This window comes from Gallinula chloropus, assembly GCF_964237585.1.
Source record: "Gallinula chloropus genome assembly, chromosome: 1".
Classification (NCBI taxonomy): Eukaryota; Metazoa; Chordata; class Aves; order Gruiformes; family Rallidae; genus Gallinula; species Gallinula chloropus.
The window spans coordinates 100,128,749-100,144,831 of NC_140085.1; the positions used below are offsets into that span (position 1 = coordinate 100,128,749).

The window sequence follows — 16,083 nt, forward strand, 5'->3', positions numbered from 1 at the left end:
CTTCTGAAAATGCTTTTTGTGAATCTTTAGGGTACAACTGCAGAGGGGGATGATGGCTAGACCTGAAAGCCCTGCCCACTGCAACCGTTCTCATGTAGCGATGAGGGTGGGATTCGCTATGCTGCAGACTTGTAGAGAACACACAGGCAGGAGGCAGCCTGGCAGCTCCTCCTCGCTGCTTGTTACAGGTGGTTGCTTTATGGGATGCAGGTGACCATGTAGAAGAGAGGAAGGATGCTAGCACACGCAGGCACAGCACAGAGCAACAAGCTGCAAGGGGCTGGGGATCCACTGGTGGCGATTCATATATCCACTCCTAGAGGAACCCAGACCGAACAAGGCCAGGTGCTGCCCAATTAGATGGAAAAGATGGGATCTCAATGGAAGGTTCCTCTTTCTCTGTCTTACCAGGAGTTAGAATCATTTACAGTGTTAGCACTATGCTACCTATGGATTAATCCGCATTGGCTTTTATAGGGGAGCCTGATCAGAGTATGTATTTTTGGCAAGATAATGAAGTCACCCTAGTTTTCTCTTAAAGCTTTTCATGTCAATGGCAGTTTTATTTAACAAAGCTAAAAATCCTATATATCAGCAAAAAAGATATGCAGAGTTGCAGCTATAAGGAAAAATAAGACTTTAAGGGTTGGCATTGCCCATGGGTGAGTGATGAAGAAGTCGATGTGTGTCAGCCTACGCTATGGCACAGCCCTGCGTAGGGCCACAGCCAAGCTTTGGCAGTGTTGCCAGTACCTATGGCAGTTCCCTGAGCTGTGGTGCTGATGCCTGCTGAGTTTTGGCAGCCCACACTCGACAGGGAAAGTAAGTCAACCCAGAAATGAAAGGAAAATCACCAGCTGTCCCAGTCTTTCTGTTTGGGCAGCTCTACTGACTTCTTGCAGGTAAACTGTACATTTGCTCCTTGCATTTATCAGCAGTTCCTGAGGGCCCCAACCAGGACTGTCAGGGAAAAGTGACAGGATTGAAGTGCCTGAGCTACTCTTTCCAATCTAGGCCTAAATAAGGATAAATAAAGTGCATCTAAACAAGTGTCTTATAAATATAAGATTTACACGAGTGTCAGGTATTCTCAGCCTACGTTCTCACACCGAGAAAATCCGTCTTATTTAGCGAAGTCTCTGTTGCGGTTCAGCCCCAGGCAGCAGCTTGCTCCTCGTTGCCCCCAGTGGGATGTGGAAGAGAATCAAAAGAAAAAGGTAAAACTCGTTGGGATGAGGACAGTTTACTGGGAGAGCAAAGGAAGAGGAAAATAACAACAACAGTACTTAGAGTATACAAAGCAGGTGATAGACAATGCGATTTGTTCACCGCCTGGAGCTGGATGCTCAGTCTGTCCCAAGCAGCACTCCCTCCTCCCTGGCCAGCTCCCCTCTTATACACCGAGCATGACTCTATCAGTCATCCCTGTGGCTCATTCAGGCTTCCTCCTATCCCAGCTTCTGGTGAAAATTAACTTTATCCCAGAAAAAAAAACAGGGCAGTCTCCAAAACAACAGAACATTATCAATCTTGGCACCAACTTATTTATGTGTAAAGCAACTGATAGAGGCTGACAGAGGCAGGGTAAAACTCTTCCCACAGTGACTCTGTATTTCCACACGGACACCAGGTAAGGCAGCCTGTCCAAGTTACGGACCGTGAGGTGAGATCCAGTGTCTGTCCCTCCTCCCCAGCGCAGCCATCAGCTCTTGCCAACCGTGACTGCTCGCTATACCATACTTCCCCATCTGCCTGGTTGTGCAAGAGATGACACAGAGCATGGTTAGGGTCATTGATAGTGCAGCCACAGCTTCCTGGGATGGAGGATAATGGTTAATGCCTAAGAGGCATCATTAATTTAGATTTATCCCTTATCCCAACCAATTGGGAAAGCTGATTTTTATGAGATTGAAAGAAACTTCCCATCTTTAAGATCACTGTCTGTCTGACAAATTTAGTTGAAATCTGCCAAGTGGGTTTTGACATCACTGGGGAGAAGAAAGGCTGTATAAATGACAGTGAAAGCCTTATTTCTGTGAAGATGATAATGGCAAGCTCACCAGGTTAGTACTGTGTCTGTCAGGGATCATAACCAAGTTCGTTTACTGACTACTGAAAGCTGTGATTTAGAGAACTGCAAATTAATCGAGGAAGTATGGACAGGTGTTGTACAGTGACTGCATTTCTGTCATTTCCCTGTTCATCAAATTCAGTTAAAATATTAAATGGGAGTAAAATCAAAATCGTGGAAGCTAGAGTAAAGATCCTACATAAATATCTTCTCCCTGGAAGCTATGGGATAGTCACAAAGATCTTCAAGTCTTTAAAGGAGGTAACAATCTAAGAAACTCATCCTTGTGAGGGACCTCATCCTTGTGGACACAAAAGAGGAGAAAAGAGACTATTGACCTTGCTCCAGTTTTGTTTACATCTTAAGTCATTTGTTGTTAGCAAATTTAGAGGGTAGCAAGCTTTTTTTTTGAAAAAAGCTCTCATTTCTTTGCAGGGTCTTGCTACCTCCTAATGCCTGCAGCATATTGAAGATGAGATGCATACGGCGGGATGGATTTTTCTCCTGGCTGTCCCCATTTAGAAGATTGCCAAAGAACACAGTTTCAGGCTTGAATTTGCTTTGTGCCAACAGTTTTTCTGAAGAGAACTGAGGTGCCATATCAAGCACAGAAGTACAGACTGTCATTTCTATCAGAGGGATTGGATTTGCTGTGTCTCATAAGCTTCATTGTCTTGGAGGTGTTTCGAACAACTGCCGTGTAGACAAAAATGCAATTTTTAGCATGTTTCTTGGAGGGTTTACCATGCAAGTATGGGGCCAGCACAAGATCCACTTTACTGGACCAAAGAGAGCCCGCAGTACACTGTAGTGTAGACTACACTCCAGTGTGGACATTCACTTTTGAGGTAGCCTCCTTCAACAATCAAAACAAAGATCATCAATATTATTGCTGCTTCGAGAGTATGATTAATTTCATTTGAAAATAATGTCTAAATACACAAAGTCCCCATTTCGGATGCCTAAAGATCTATCAAACACTGTGACTTTGTCTCTCAAATGCTAGAAATAGAGCATAGATGACTATCTGTCGTGGTTTTACCCCGGCTGAGAGCTGAGATCCACGCAGCTGCCTGCTCTGTAAAGGAAAATAGGAGGGGGAGAAGGGGAGTGGGGGTGGGGTGTGAGGCAAGGGAAGGGAAAAGGAAGGGGCAAATAACAACCCCAAAACCAAGAAACCAAGAGCCTATGGGTTGGGATAAGGATAGTTTACTAAAATAGCAGAAAGATACAATATAACAATGCTGACAGGACTTTAGAGCAAAAAACATATGAAGCTGTTGATACACAAGGCAGTTTCTCACCAAACCCACAACTCAGGCCGTGCCACCCAGAGCCGTCCCGGAACCCGACCGTCCCCCAAGAACCGCGCGTCCCGGAGCCGCCCCTGTTCTTCCTCCCGTCAGCCCCCGATATACTGGGCAGGACGTAACTGGCGTGGAATACTCTCCTTGGCCAGCTTGGGTCACCTGTCCTGGCTTCGCCCCTCCTTTCTCATGAATAGAGAAATATGAAGAGCTGAGAAAGTCCTTGACTGCTTGACTCAACTAAAAACATCAGGGTGTTATCAGCACTGCTTTCATTTAACTCTCAAACACAGCATTCCATCCGCTGCTACAAAAGAAGTTAACTCCATCCTGACCGAAACCAGGACACTATCCCAGATGGAGACACCCCCTGCTACTTGGATGAGCAGTGGCTGGACTTTCAGAGCGCATGCCTCCATGGATACGTAGCTAGCATGCTACGAGCCACTGACTGGTTTATCTAACAGCCTTCGTCAGCAGAAAGGACCTTTGGTTCTTACAGCTGTTCTGCAAGCCACACACTGGGAGCTGATTGGACAAAGAGTGCAAGAACCCGACTACAATGTATTGCACTTGTATTTAGATAATCCATAGTCATCAGATTCTCATAAATTAGATAGATACTCTTGCAGGTATTGAAAGCAAGCGGACTTAGGCACCTCAGGTCCTGGATGTGGGCAGCTGCCCACATTGTGAAACACTTCAATACCTTTCTAACTCTGGCCTAAGGCTCCTTTAATAAATATTTAAGATGAATCAGGCTTATCCTCCCCTAGTTACATGTTGTCACATGGATGACTTCGATTGTCACTCCCAGGGACGCTCCCAGTCACCACACCCTCGGGTTCGCCTCTTCTCTTGCTCTATGCACCTGCACCCTGGGAGAAACGGGGAAAGGCAGTTTAACTGGGGAAGAAAGTTCACAGCCACTCTCTGCCCCTCTGCGGAGAGCAGGAAGTGATGTGAAAGCCTACTGGTGATCTGGCTTGTCATTCTGCCAGAGAAGGGAGGGGCAGACTGGAGAAAAAAGCACGTTTAAAGGGACTGAAGAAGTTTATCTACAATGTTGTGGTGAGGTGGCCCTTCAGCTGAAGCCAATTACTTACCCAGCTGCCTAGAGATTACAAGGAAGAGCACTTTGAGGTGAAACAACGGAGAGCTGGAGAGGATGGCAAGGAAAAGTCTTTGGCTGCTCATTTTCAGTGCAAGTGAGTACTAATTTGGTTATATCCACAAGGGTTGGGTGGAAGGCAGCAGCACTACAAGTCTGAGTATTCCACTGGGCTTTGGGTGCTTCGTCTCGGTTTAGTAACTGCCCTTCATGTTTGTGATCAGGCAGGTGTGTTTAATTGTCCAGACTCATGGGCATCTCCTGCTCACAAGAGAGTGTTAAATACAGGAAAATAATGCTGTTCTTCACAAGACCAGAAAATATTTTAAAGGCAGTTTTAATGGCTTCTGTTAAATACAATGTTTTTCTCTGAAGGAGGAATGTCTCAGCTGGAAGGGGCAAAGTCCTTGTGTTTTATTCTTTTATACATAAATGTGCACTTATGTCTCTGTAAGTCTAAATCCTACTGTTTACCTGTACTGTGGTACAACTTGTGACCTCTCTATAGTATTCGCGTTAAGGGGATGCCCAAGGGTCCCTACTACCTCATACAAACCAGCCAGCTCGCCCTTGGCTTTCACAGATCTGCCCTTTCTCACCCTGTCTCACAGAGCCCAGGGTCTCATTCCATTCCTTTCTGACCCGTCTCGTCTTCTCCTACCAATGCCCCTACACTTTCTTCCAAGCTTCAAAGCAAGCTGTGCATGAGGAAATCGCTTGAGTTTTCTTTTTTTAGTCAAAAATCCTGAAAACCTCACTCCACCAATAAGACCCACAAGAAGGAAATGCACAGTTTAACATAACTAGGAGAAGTGGACGTGCTCCATATTCAACAAATGTGACTTGGGTCACGATTTGACCATCGTTGTGTTAACTGTGTAATGCCATTGGTGTTCATTCTCTGTTTCCATTTTTCTCACCCTTCATGCTGTCCAAATTACAGACCATAAACTGTTCAGAGCAGAAATATATATGTTGGGTGAAGCTCTTCTTGCAAGGCTCAAATGGCAACAATTCAGTGTTAAAATAAGGAAATATTTTTGGAGACAGTATAGTACATTTCTGCACTGCCCTGGAGCAGAGAAACTGCATAGCAGGCGGCAGTTGGCAGTGCAGTTCTGGGGTGCCAGGGCTGCTCTCAACCAGCTGCATCGGGATCTCGGCTGTTGGAGCGTTTCTCTGAAAAAGTGAAGTGAAACATTTTCACTGTTCCTACTTTTCTCACTAGCCAAATCTACCAAGACCAATCAGCAATAACAATTTTGCTTGATCACAATCTCAATTTTTTTTCTGAGTCCCTCTTATTCAGTAACGAATGTGAAACCAGATGCGTTGCTTTGATTTTCTTCTTCCTCTCTACAAATGCAGATGTTAGAGCAGAGGGAGACAAAACTTTTCTCAATTTCTTAAAACATTATAAATGTGTTCATTGATAAGGTGCAAAAACATGATTCTAATGCTTAAATCTAGGTGATGCTATCCCTCCAGTGCTACATAGGCTACCTGTCCTCCTTCTCTGAAGTTCTTCCAGATTCTGTTTTCTCTCAGAAAATAACCAAACCAAACATAAAAACCAACCAACCAAAAAGAAAACCAAAATAAAAACCAAACCAAACAAAACAAAACCCCACACTGAAGAATAACCCCCAGTTTTTAGACACGCTGACTGTGACTAGTTGGCTCTTGGTTACTGTGGGGAAGTAGAATGTGGTGAGAAGGGGGAAGGAAGAAACTGGGAGTAAATGGCATCCCAGAATGAAACCATACAGCTTCTGTGAGAGCCAGAAGGAACCCTAAACAAGGGAGGAGTGGGAGCCAGAAAGAGATGTCATGGGTGAAAAAGGAGGAGAGCAACAGAAGAATTTGAGCGTTAGGGTGACAGCAATGGATGAATAAGTAGCATTGCTCTTTATGGGGTGTGTCTCTTGTACAAGGTGTTTGGTTCAGCTGTTCTTCCCTCACTCTGTACTGAAGACATTTTTGGAAAAAAAAAAAAATGTTCTTTATTGCAAGGTTTGAGTCATTCAGTTGAAAGAAGGAAAAGTACATGTGAGAGAAAGGCTTAGGGTTGGGCTGCCTCCGACTCAGGGCTAAGTTCAGAACCTGTCAGTGAACCCTGGCCCAGTGGAACCAGATTGAGTGAGAAAAGGAAGTGGGTTTTGCTTCATTTTCTAATACAGACCGTGGTGCTTTTCATCTCAGTGCAGGACTGTGTGGTTATCCATTCACAATGAGAAAGCTTTCACAGGCGCCCCTCTCATAGAGGGCATGATGTAGAAGCCCTGGGGCTAGGCAAACAGCACCCTTGCACTGAGTGCTCCAGAGCAGGGAAAGCCTTGGGAGTGTCTGCAATAAAACTGTTACAAGCATATTCCTTCTCATAGTTGTCAACAGCTTTAAATTAATTAAACCCTGAGAGAACAGAAACCACTACCACACAGTGTCACAGATGAAGAAACTAAAATTCATACTTGGTTCTACCACCATGTCACAGAAGAAGAGAGTAAAATGCACACTTAACTAATTAACTGTGCAAGGTCAGAGAACCACTCAGTTGTATAGGGAATTGATAGGGAATGCAGAAAGATCAGAACCCCAGGTAGAAGCCTCCTGCTCTGGTCACTCAGCCACCTTTTCTTAATGGGACACTAACAGCGCTGAAGGCAGTCCTTGCGCTCCTGCTGAAAACGTCTGAAGCTGCTTCTGAAGACAGCTGTGGAAAAGAGGGCATCCCTGCCCAAGCAGCAAGGAAGGAGGGGTGCAGGGGAGGGAAAGTTTTGGCCCCTGTGAAAATTCCCATCAAATTCCTCACAGGAAAGGGAAGGAAGATGCAGTGGTTCTGGAAGTACAAGCCATTTCTAAGAGGAGACTTCAAGGACTGCTTGGTGTGGGGAAGAGAGTAGAACCAGGAAGCTGTTACAGAAGCTTTTGCTTCTCATGAGGGGAGCAGATTCCCATGCCAACTGTCCCATCTTACCCTGAGCTAGTGCCTGAATTGCAACCAGCAGATGTGGTGACAACAAATCCTCCTGAGTCCCTACGGTGCTACTTTCGAAGGGAGACCATTGTTCACTGCTGCTAAAGTCAGGGGTCTGGGTAGTGCTCAACTCGCCAGTGCCTTACTCTTACTGACCTAATGCAACTGTTTGCATGTTTTTCCTGTCTAACAAAGCACCTGGTCACAAGCTTTTTACAATGCAAGGAGGGATCCAGACGTCCTTTTCTCCCTCCATTTTACGTTACACTTCCTTATGGATCTGACCTGCGCAGAGATTCGGCAGAATGAAGACCCAGACCTTGCTAGAGAGCAGCTTTTCAGTCAAATCCTCTCTGGGGAACACTGACTCAGCCTGGTTCTTCCAAAAGCAAACCTTCACTACCACACACAGCGTGCCCCGCTCAGGGTTAGCACACATCTCTGCCCTCCCCTACTCTTCTCCTTACTGGACCATGTTCCTCTTTGCCACAGGAGCGCCTCTGAGCAGTATTCCCCCTCCCACCTCCCTGCACTCTCTCTAACCAGTTTCAGACTTAGACATTGTGCAGTTTGGGGCCATAAAAAAAAAAAAAAAGCCCCACACAAGCTGTAAGAAGAAAGCAGGTGGTTTTAAACAGGTTCCCCCAGGCATGAAGGTCATCTATGGCAGGGCAGAGGTAAACCTCCAGCCCGATTCTGGGAATAACTAAGACCTGCCAATAGCTAATACTCGGGTATGATGAATTAAGCATCAAGTCAAATGGAATACAGTGTACAAGAAACACTGACCTTGCACTCTGCATGCTTCCCCAGGGCACAGAGGAATTTCTGTTTTATTCAACCCTCAGCTATTCCTATGTTTCACAGGCTGGAGCTACAGTTCCTGGAGAAAGGTGGATACCACCCTACTCGATTTTAAAAATGAACAGATGTGCTTGTTTCTTTCAATTTCTCTTTGCTTTTCTAGGTTTTTCCTCTTTTTGGGGCATTACATGAACAGGTCTTGATTCCCTTGCATGAAATTTCACTTCTGTATGGACTTGGGTTGATGCAAGCTATTTGACTGTTTTCCTGATATTTCCAACAATATCAATCTGTTATTTTAGCCTGGATCCTTGAGACTGCCAATGCTGTTTATCTGTCTCCCTCTGTACACTTAGAACTGTCAAAGGATGGCAGTCACGCTGAAAGAGGGCTCAGAAAATAAATACCTCTTTATAAATGCTATGGTATATCCAGGTAAAGAAGAGGGAAAGCAAGGAAAGGAAAGCAGAGTTTAGCTCTTAGCCACCCTGTAATGCAGCTTCCCACAGTCGATCAGCCCCAGCATGCAATCATCCCCTCTTGTCTCAGTGGGGAATGTCATGGACGACAGAGGGAGTGTCGGGTTGTTGTGACACGTGAGAAAGCCTAAGGGACAGAACGTGGAATCCAGCTGTCGTTAATTTTGCTGACGGCAGCTATTTTTTTCTTCTGCTAGTTCTGGTGACTGCTCACACCCTCACCGTGGAAGCACCTGACAAGGAAATACAGGTGGCACGAGGGAGAAACGTGACTCTCCGCTGCCTTTTTAGAACGGGCGTTTCTACCGACGCGGGAGACTTCGTCGTCTGGAAGAAAATCCTTAGTCCGGTAAATCAAGTCGCATAAGGAAACATATGACAGGGCACCCAGGAGGGGGGGTGGCAGGAGATATGGAAGCAGGACTGTGGGTGGGAACATGTGCTGAAAGGAAAAGAGGTTCCTTCAAGACTTCCTGTAATCTCAGAACTATGTAAAGAGAAACTCCAATTCTAGATGCAGCTTGTCCCTTCTCTATTGCGTGATACTAGGGCGGCCCCCACCCTTCCCCTTCCTCTCTCTTGGTCTTGCAACTGTGTATTGAGAATACATCTCTCTATGTACTGTGGGTTTACATCTATTAAAAGATGTGAAATTGATACCTTACAGAAAGATATGTATATTTTTAAGTATACATGTTATACATATATATACACACATATCCTTGATACTATATGAGAAGTTTTAAGTTGATGCTAACAGTACATTGAGAGATTCTTGAGGTCTCTCCTACATTCTTATGGAGTATTTGAAGGCAAAGAGACCTCTAAAAGTTCTCCTCGCCTTCTTGGGAATTAGTGTGAGGAGAAGCAGCCTTTGGAAATCTCCTTGCAGTAACTGCTGTCGGTTTCTTCTCTGAAGATCCTTGCTGAAAGAAAGCAAGGGAGAGTTTGTGGAATCATAGGGAAATTTGATTGACACATGGATCTCAGTCAAGTCTGATGGTGTTCTGTCATGGAAAGGAAAGGTGAATAAGCCCCAGCAAAACAGATCAGTCATTTTAGATTTCAGATAAGATGGGAAAGAGAATTCCAGACAGAAACCTACACCCTTTTGTATTTCTATGTTTTCCTTGGCTCTTAGGCGAACTGGGGCAGTTTAAAGTCCTTTTTTTTTCAAGCTGTTCTCTTAAGAGTGGGCTAATCCATTGAGTTAGGTTGTAGACTCACACAGAAGAAACTAAGATTGATCCTAGATGATCTTTAAGGTCCCTTCCAACCCAAACCATTCTATGATTCTATAATAATTGTCCCTCCCTCTCTCTTAGGTTGATGCTGTCACTAGGTATTTTGATGGACTTGTACAGTATGGCAAGGGCTATGAGAACCGTATACAGTTCACTGGTGATGTGAACAAAGGGGACATCAGTATCACCATCAGTGAGGTGACCATGGATGACAACGGGACATACGCATGCAGCGTTCGTCTAAGGAATGACCCCCCCAGGCAGGCTGCAATGGTTTCTCTTTTCGTCCTTGGTAAGCACCATGGTGGCAACACCAGCTCCATTAAACACCGTCCTTCCTCCTCCAGTACCCACATTATTTTAGGCGGTGGATTTTCTAACAGAAAAAAAATAAGTTCCCAGGAAGTCATCAAATGCAATTCCATCTTTGGTCTTTTCCTACTGCTGCAGAAGCAGGTTGGAAGGCTTAGAGCACCCAACTCCACTAGATACCTGACTGCAGAAAGTAGTCTTTAGAGTTGTATGGTTCACTTTCCTAATAACCCTGGCCCCATTACAGGGTATTACACATTCCTCCTGTGTCCTGTCATACTCCAGTTAACAAAGAATGAGTTAACCAATAGTATTAGACACATCCCAAGAAGCATCTTACAATTCTTTCTTGACTGACCAGTGCCAAGAAAGAAGAAACAAATTAGAGACAAGTTCATTCCAGTTCCTTTGAGAAGGAGATGCAAGACACGCCTCTGTTCAGCAAGAATAAAAGGTGCAGGAGATGGGTTAAAAAACCCCAAACTACTCCTGATTAATAAAATCCCTTCTTTTTTTCTTTCTTCAGTTGCACCATCCAAGCCAGAATGCAATATTCTGGGGACAGCAGAGTATGGACAGACAATCAATCTGACCTGTGTTTCTCACGAGGGCTCCCCAAAGCCCAAATACACCTGGCAAAGCTTCAATGTACAGAATGAGCCCCGTGCACTACAAACAACAGAAGGTATGGGAAATTCATAGACATCAAGACTTTGAGCTCTCTCTAGATCAGCATTGGAAAGATTTTGAAATGCAAATACAAAAACCACACTGTAAGGCTTTTACTAGAAAGTTCTCTGACAGGTATTTAGAAAAGTTGCCCTTTTGATACAAAGTACACTCACAAGTCATTCAGCAGGGGGTAAAGGGCTGTTACCTGAAATAACAACAGTCAGTAAGATTTTTCACTTCAGCTCTCACCTGGTGAGAGAGCTGCCTCACCCTAGAAGCAGTCAGAAAAAACCCAGCTTCTCGATTGCTGGGTGTAGTGGGGTGGGGGGGTGGGGGGCATAACGTGAAGAAAAGCATCCAGTTTTCTAACTGGTGCACCAGCTTGCTCCACAATGTCCAGGTCACTTTCTGGGGTGAAAGCAAACACAAGTTGGCTCTGGACGCTACTTCCCTTCCGGCAATGACTCCTCAGATAGGGGAAATTGCTAGGAGAATGGTTACACCATTCCTGCTCTGAGCACAGAAGAGGATTCTGGTTCTTCAGGACTGTCACGCAGACCTCTCTTATTTGCTTTCATTTTAAGTCAGAATCTGGAAAGGAAAAGGAACTGAATTTCCACAACAGAACCTTTGGTAGAACTATTCACACAGAAATGAGGTTTTAATACTCTCTGAAGTGTAGTAGTGACAGAGGATTCAGATTTACTCCTTTGAACAACTTTGTTTCTCTTCCTGGTACGTTCAGCACCAGAAAGACCGAGTATCTGAACCTGCCCCTCCTGGTTTCGCTTACCGTAGCGCTGCTGGGGGGGCAAACTAAATACCGTCAGACTCAACAGAATATTCAACACTCCCTAGCCGATCCTTGCATGGATTATACAAAACACGCAACACGCTCAGGGACACAAAACCTTATTCGTTTGACTGGCCACTAAGCGGTGCAATGGCATCGCACACGGCCCTGCGCATAGCGGCGTCTGTGCTCCGACAGCAGCCGCTCCCCGGCTGCTTCTGCCATCGCCCTGCCACGGGACAGGAGTCTCTTCTGCTCCGCTCCCTCCTCGTTTCTGTTTTCACCCATGTCCCACGTCGGGTGCTTCTGCCCCAAGCTGGCTGGGCACCCTACTGTCGCTGTAAGCGATTTCCTTCCGTGCTAAGCAAGCCCCAGCGCAGCAGAGGGTGCAAGAATTCCCTGAGGAGCCAGGCCAAACCTGACAGCGTCTGACCCGCGTTCCCCCCGCGCTGACTCTCGAATCAGTTCCTTGTGATATAACACAGGAGGATTTACAGTCTGGTTACAGGCCACAACTCAGAGCTACAAATGTCACACACCACAGGGGAAATGTAAGAAGCCCCAACCCAAAACGTAAGCACGGGCAGCCTGCAGACACTAAACAAACCCCAGATCAACGCGCAGTCCGCGTATGGGGGTGTGCGTGATGTTCTGCCGTGAGGCGCTAGGCGCCAGCAGAGGCTGGCCAGAATCCCAGCCCCACAGGCGGGCTGGAAAGAAGGGAGACCACGGAGAAGAAAATCAAACAAGAAAGCCACTGAAAAGCATTCAGGGCATTTTGCTTCTAGAGCAGGAAACTGGACCTTGATCAGCAGATTACAGGAAAGAGCTGTGGACTACATGTAGAAATGTCAGCTTGAGACGTAACAAACACCAACCTCTTGTGTGAGCAGGCAGTGCAAAGCTTTAGCATAGAGTTTGGAGCTTTGCTGGCCAGAAAACACGAGCATCACAGCAATCTCATGTCACTGCCTTTCTTTTCCGACATTTATTTTCACACCACCATGTGTGACCTCTCCCAGGCTAGAAAACTATTTCCCCCCACTGCTAAGTCACTCTGAGCTGAAGGACTGAAGAGCTTCTTGTTGTTTTATAAATTAACCCATCAGATGGACAGTTCTCAAAGTCAGGGGCAGGTTTGGGCCACCTGGTATTTCTCAGCAACACCCAATGTAAAAAAAGCTTTTGCTAAGCACATGTACTTCACCTTCCACCTACAATTTTCTTTCTGAAAGGAATGTTCAAATGCCACACGTTCCCTGCAATCAAAACAGCACACTTCCGTTTGTGGGAGGACAAACCACACTAAAATCTCAGGACTAACACGACAGCTCCTGAGGAAGACAGAGTGATTCCTCAGCTTTAATGACCTCTCATCACTCCCACAGCCCTAAGCTGGAATTGCAGGGCTGCTATCCTCACTTCCTTCCCTGCTTTAATTCTTTTCTTTTTTTGGGCTGGATTTGGGTTTTTGTCTCTTTTTTTTGCAACAGGGGAACAAATAACTCTGAAGAACGTCTCGGCGGACACTTCTGGCTTTTACATCTGCACTTCAACAAACAGTGTGGGAAAGGAGTTCTGCAACATGACTGTCAGCGTTGTGCCACGTAAGAGACGGGGTTCTTACCACGAAAAGTAGTTCCAGAGAGAGCATCCCAGCTAAGCATGAAAGGATTAATGGAAGTGATACAGGCAGAAATACAAAATTTGGCTTTCCCTCAAAAAAAGTAGCACTCTTTTTTCACCTTTCAGACAGATTTGTCTGCATTGGTTTACATGCTAATAGAACACTCACTAACTCATAGGGTTAGTTTACCTGTGTTTTTTGTCATCTGTTGAGTGAGACAGACCCGAGCCCCTAAGTCTGAGGCTGAGCTGTATCGACAAGGCACAGGAGTTGTTCAGATCCCAGGGCTCCTCCCTATCGCTATCTAACCACTTGCTCCTGCTGACTTACCAGTTTTCCAGTACAGAGTTAATTCCAGTTGCTGTACTCAAACGTGGCATCTGCTCAATCTGAATCTTCTAGAGAGATCTGAGATGTTAGGGTGGGGTGTGAAGTCCAGTGATTGTGCTGGATGCATGTGATACTATTAACTCTCACTGGAAAGGGTTAATTCTTTTCTTCCTTCACAGCATCCATGAACATAGCTCTTTATGCTGGCATCATTGGTGGAGTTGTTGCTGCAATTATAGTTATCGGTATTATAGCCTATTGCTGCTGCTGCCGGGGAGACAAGACTGAGGACTATGAGAACGCGTAAGTCACTTACTTTAAAAAAAGCCAGAGGAACACATTTGGGATCCCTGCTACAAAAAAGACAGAGATGTCCTGGAGAGAGTCCAGTGGAGGGCTACGAAGATGATTAAAGGACCTGGTGCATCTCCTCTGCGAGGAAAGGCTGAAAGAACTGGGACTGTTCAGCCTTGAGAAAAGAAGGCTAAAAGGGGATCTTATTAATGTTTATAAATATCTCAAGTGTGGGACACAGGGGGAAATGGCCAGCCTCTTCTCAGTGGTCTGTGGGGACAGGACAAGGGGCAGTGGCCTCAAGCTGGAGCACAGGAAGATCCACACCAACGTGGGGAAGAACTTTTTCATGGTGAGGGTGACAGAGCCCTGGGACAGGCTGCCCAGGGGGGTGGTGCAGTCTCCTTCTCTGGAGATATTCAAGACCCGTCTGGGCACCTATCTGTGCGACCTGTCCTAGGGAACCTGCTTTGGCAGGGGAGTTGGACCCAATGATCTCTAGAGGTCCCTTCCAACCCCTACAATTCTGTGATTCTGTATGAAGGGTTTGCATTCCCCCTCTGACATCAACATACAGTGGGGAGAATGCACAGGAGGAAAAAAAAGAAGCAAATAAAGTGTGCACTGCTTTCTCCTCTCAGTTTCTACCCCGGTAGGTCCCATCTCTTCTCAGAGAACATACCCAGTATTACCAGACAACTTTGTGATCTCTGGGGTAGAATCCAAATCTTGGAACTGAATTAGTAAGCCCAAGTGAGCCAAGCATGCACAGCTACTTGACAAGCAAAGCCCCGATCATTTCTCATTCCTCGAGTCCCTAGAGCTGTGGCTGTCCTTGTTAGCCTAAACTACCACCACACTCTGTATAAAGAGTTATCACTCCAGGACAGAAACCTTTTGTTTACCCTCATGATGGAAACACACCATCAGAAGATACACCAGTCACTCTTTCTCTACATACATGGTATGGAGAAAAGAAAAAAAATAATTCTCACAGACCTCTTCCATCACCAGCTAGACAAATTAAGCAGTTCAGTTTGGTACACTTTCAGGTCAGCTTAAAACACTCTAAACCCATTCTAACAGAAAACTGCTACAGTAGAATTTGTACCTGGGTTTAATTAACATCTCTACTGTTAAACAATGTTTTAGGGAGCAAGAAGAGAAAAATGGACCCTCCACGGAGATGACTGCAAGGACCCATTTAAGAGACGAGGATTATATTGAAGATGAATGAAGAAAGAAGTAGGAGGCCAATGGCATCTTCAGGATTTACTGAGGCACAGACACTACTAGAAATAACTTGCTTGTTCTTACTGCAAGAAGTTTGTTTGGGTTTTAATGATGAAAGCTAATGGCTCTGCCTTCAAGTCCTGGGAAAAGAATATCCTTGACTCCTTTGGAAAAAAAAAAAAAGTGCTTAATGTACAATGAGTTCTCATACACAACCTCACAGCAGAAAGATGCACGTGAAGCACAGTTTCAACCAGTCATTCCCAAATAACCAGTCTTCTAGACTTCCCACTTTCTGACAAAAGAAGCCAGCCAGGACTACAAAGGAAGGGTGGCCCTGGTTATGGTGTTAAGCGAATGTCACAGCTTCCAGCTTAGTCTGGTATGATAATTACTTTATGCAGACCAAAGCAAGTTGGTTTATAAGAACATTTAATAAAATGTTCTTTGTACATTATACATGCACATATAAATATGGAAAAAAAGTCACAGCTGACCTGTGGATGTCTCCTGTCTAGAACAATGCCGATTTATGGATTGGGTAAGGTAAGAAGTTAGGTTTGTAATTGGCAGCCAGTAAGATCTAGAACCAGTCTAGCAGCCTATATACTGTCAGATTCCTGAACTTACAAGTTCCAGCTCAGAGAGTTCCTCAATCCTGGTGGCTTTTGTTCTCTTTTTAAAGAAAACCATATTCAATAAATGACTTGCACTACAATATTCACCCTTTCAAAGCTTTCTATTGCATCTTTGACTTCAGGGTTTTCAGAAGCTTACTGCAATGCCTTCATCCCCAGATAATTGCATTTTAGATTTTTGATAGAGATTT

General features: G+C 45.2%; 1 protein-coding gene across 1 annotated transcript; it reads left to right on the plus strand.

Moving 5' to 3' along the window:
- Window positions 1-4,546: 4,546 nt before the first annotated feature.
- GPA33 (glycoprotein A33) lies at window positions 4,547-15,258 on the plus strand (the record flags this gene model as incomplete). The annotated part of the gene is made up of 7 exons (XM_084278748.1): window positions 4,547-4,586; window positions 8,947-9,098; window positions 10,075-10,285; window positions 10,832-10,990; window positions 13,264-13,377; window positions 13,907-14,030; window positions 15,174-15,258. 7 exons carry the CDS (start codon window positions 4,547-4,549, stop codon window positions 15,256-15,258), a joined length of 885 nt encoding a protein of 294 aa, XP_084134874.1.
- Between the last annotated feature and the right edge of the window lie 825 nt (window positions 15,259-16,083).